Source organism: Mastomys coucha, unplaced genomic scaffold, assembly GCF_008632895.1.
Source record: "Mastomys coucha isolate ucsf_1 unplaced genomic scaffold, UCSF_Mcou_1 pScaffold22, whole genome shotgun sequence".
Classification (NCBI taxonomy): Eukaryota; Metazoa; Chordata; class Mammalia; order Rodentia; family Muridae; genus Mastomys; species Mastomys coucha.
This window is the reverse complement of record NW_022196905.1, coordinates 65,492,852-65,496,602: the sequence shown is the minus strand read 5'-3', so window position 1 is coordinate 65,496,602 and position 3,751 is coordinate 65,492,852. Positions and strand designations below refer to the sequence as shown.

Below are 3,751 nucleotides of genomic sequence, written 5' to 3'. Positions count from 1 at the left end.
CGATAAGGCAGAAAGGCTGTGTAGTAACAAACAAAGCAAGTCTAACTGTCAAAATGATCGGAAAGCAATTTACAGCTTTCTTGGAGCTTCTCCAAAGACTGTCCACAGGGACCTAGTTCTTAACGGAGCATTGAAAGTGCTAGCGTTTGCCATCCTTGGGATAGCATGCCCTTCCCTCCCTGCATCTCGCCCACATCCTACACCTGTTTGCAATTCCCACCAGGATCCCGCCATGCATTCTTCCTCATGAACTCTGACCTCTCATCCTACTCTCTGCCTTTCCAGAAACATTTCTCCCTGCATCCTTCACCCGCCCCTTCTAACATACAGCCTTGTCCATCTGACTCAGAGTTTTTCCTAAGGATCAGCGATTTTCTTCTGTTATCCTAATCAACAACAAAAACCACTAAATGCTGGATAAAAGGTGGTCAAATTCAAGACTTTTCCTAAGGGGGGAAAAAATCAAGGATACTGGTTTAAACACTCACACATGACGCCTTCTCCTAGGTATATCATTTCTAAATCTGTAGAGAGAGAGAAGGTAGGATACTATGTGAAGGCAGTCTTATTCTCTAACAGTAAGAGTATAGGAGTCACTCACTTGTTTATAGAAGTTACTTACAGTAAATCTATCTAGGTTTTTTTCATCAGTAAGATCTCAGCTTGTTTTTCTAAGAAGGAATATACTCGTATAACAGATACATTTTATTCATGCAGGCTAAAGAAGGTGCATTTATCGTGAGAGATTCAAGACATTTGGGGTCCTACACAATCTCCGTGTTTACGAGAGCCGGGAGGTAAGTAAGCATTTGTGATCTTGATTACTTTAGAACTAATCCTTGGGACAGTTTTGATTTGCAGTGATACCATCACATGGGGACTATGAGAAAGGGCTCACCCTAGGGAGGAGATTGTTAGTCTAGAAACAGGGACAACTACCCTGGTTGCACTGGGTCTCTGATACATCTATTACAAGACATGTAACATGATAAGCATATTTCAAAGCTTTCCTTCTCTTCCTTTTCCCAAGGAACCCTCTCCTTCAAGGTAGACTTGTGGCTGATACTGTTGGCCTGGCCCTCGGACACCCCAGTCTCCTGTGGGCTTGGCTACACAGAGGGCTTCTGGGCTCCCATGGGAACTTATGATGAAGCTAGAGGCACCTGAGAGGCAGCGTCTCAGGAGCATCCCATTCCTCCCTTAGTGAGGGGAAGGAGCTGAGGAGTGAATACCTTAGTTTGTCTGCAGTTTCATGACGTGCTGGCTGCCCGAAGCTGTCACCGGCTCAGCCGTGTTCTGTATGTGGACTTTGCCTTCCTCATCTCAGCCTTCTGATCCCTTGCAGTGGAATTTCTCATTCGTTTAGTCAGTCTTTAACATTCAGTAGATATATCTGTGTACTTCTCCATGAGCCTTGCTTTACTGGACATGAGGCTTGTCTCCTAAAGTTATGCTGAATATGAGGTACTGGTAAGACAATTGAGGGATGATCAGGTGTTTGTACAGCCTGTCCATCCTCTCTCTCTCATCAGTATGTAGTGTTCCCGGGAAGAGAACTTGAGCATCAGAGTCCCACTGCTTGACATACTATCTAAAGGTGTCTTTTGCTTCTCTAGTAACTGACATCGTATTGATTCTAGGCGTGCAGAGTCTTCAATAAAACATTATCACGTTAAGAAGAATGACTCAGGACAGTGGTACATCACTGAAAGACACCTCTTTCCCTCAGTTCCCGAGCTGATCCAGTATCACCAGTACAATGCAGCTGGTAAGTGAAGAGTTAGGTCTGGTGGGAAGGGCTGGGAATCAGTCCCCTGACAGGGTAGGCTTGCATGGTCTCTGGACACCCAGGGCTTGAAATACAATCTTTTTTGGGCAATGGTTGTTTTCATTGATATATCTCCACCCCGTCCCACCCCCCAGTCAAGGAGCAATACTTGAGTTGCCGATTTTGATTTCTACCAGATTAAAGATGGTAGATGATAGGGATTGCCAAGGGGACTTAGGTATATATTTATTCTAGAAGTTTACAGAGGGCTAAATGAAAAAAACAGTTTCAGATCTCTACATGGTGAGGCTGTTTTCCTTTGCCCCCCCCCAAATCTGCTCTTTTGTTTAGATAATTCCAACAGGAAATTATCTCTAAGCTCTCATCCTCTCTTCTTTCGTTTTGAGAAAACACAAAAGTTATACAGAACCCAGGCTTCTGCTCTTACACTTTGACGTAAATATTCCAGACTCTTGAACCCTCTCCTCAGCTATCATTCGCTCATCTCTCCTTGTACAAACCTATCTTTTGTGGAAAGACAAGGGAGTCTCAGAAATTTCTACCACAATGATATATCTCTGGTCTTCAACCTGCACCTGATCTGTGCCAGGCCAGTTGGAGAATACTGAGAACAACTCCCACATCTGTGACCACTTATGGAAAGAATCCACGTGGATTTCCAAGGATCAGCAGAGACTTGCTTTGGGGGAGTACAGGGGAGAGGGCTGGGAGCCAAGGACTGGGCTGGAGAAACAAACCCCACGTTAGCAGGCCAGTTCTAAGTTTGATTTCCCTACACTTCTTCCTCTGTTTCTTTCCTTTAAAGAACATATTTAAGAAGGAGAATTTATGTGGTGAGGTTAAAAAATAGTGAAAGGTCAGGATATGCCAACATCAAGAGGTAGGAACGATAATCTGCTGACTGCAGAGATACTCTTGAGTAATTACAAATGCAATCTATTTCATATCCTAAATATGTCCACCCAGGTTCCTGTTTTTCCCTAGTACCAGGGCTGCCCTAATTAATCATAAGCCCATGGACAATTTCTAGCAGTTTCTTAACGTTCTTATTGTCTTCATAGCTCACTTTCCTTCAGTCTACCTCTGTGCTACTTTACCAGTGAGCTAACGAAAATGGTGATATGAAGATTTCACTTTGTTGTTTGAGACTGACCCTCCCCCAGTCTCTTTTGCTCCGTCTCTTTCTCCCCCGGTTTGCTGTAAAATGCAGTGCCTTCTGACACAGCTTACAAGACCCATCAAACCAGAATAATACCTCTTCTTGGTGATAACTTCTTGCTTCTTCCTACCCGCTGCTCTTTGTCCAAGTACCCACCTTCATGGTTCACGCCTCTCTTTATCACCTCATGCCTAGAAAGTCCTTTGGAGTTTCTCCTTTTTGGCAGATGCCACTCCTCCCAAAAGACACACATGTGCTTGGTGTTCTTTGTCTGTGCCCCAGCTAGGCTCTGTGTATCTTCACATAATATTCCTTTTTACATTCAAGAGCTGTCTCTTCTTGTACTTCATTACCGAGGGAGAGCTTCCTGGAGAAGGAATCATCATCCCAGCAACCTTTGTCGTTTGTCTTTGGATCAGCTGAGGCCTTTGGGATTCACCTAGAAGAGACTCCTGTGCACTAGGTCTCAATCCCTTCTGTTTTCCCACTGGCTAGACTTGTCTCTGCCTCCCAGCCTTTGCACACACTATTCACCTGCCTGGGCTTTCCCTACTGATCTTTGTGGGTGGCTCCTTGTCAGTCACTATCATCATACCTATGATAATCTCGTCTGAAAGGCCTTCCTAGATCAGCCATTCTCTGATCACTACATTTATCCACTCTGTCTTGTTTACCATCGACTTTTTCTTGTGAGTACACACACGGGCTCATTTCCCACTCCCACAGAAAGTGAGGTCCTTGAGAGCAGAGGCCATCAGCACCTCCTTCATCCCTGTCTCCTAAGATCAAGATAGAACATGATG

At 44.5% G+C, this 3,751-nt stretch overlaps 1 protein-coding gene across 3 annotated transcripts in view; it reads left to right on the top strand.

Moving 5' to 3' along the window:
- Positions 1-3,751, top strand: part of Txk (TXK tyrosine kinase) — a 56,632-nt gene that overhangs the window by 35,428 nt on the left and 17,453 nt on the right. For all 3 annotated transcript variants that reach the window (XM_031342614.1, XM_031342613.1, XM_031342615.1), the window contains exons 7-8: positions 718-797; positions 1,641-1,768. In XM_031342614.1, coding sequence (XP_031198474.1) covers positions 718-797; positions 1,641-1,768 — 208 coding nt within the window. The remainder of the gene's footprint in view (positions 1-717; positions 798-1,640; positions 1,769-3,751) is intronic.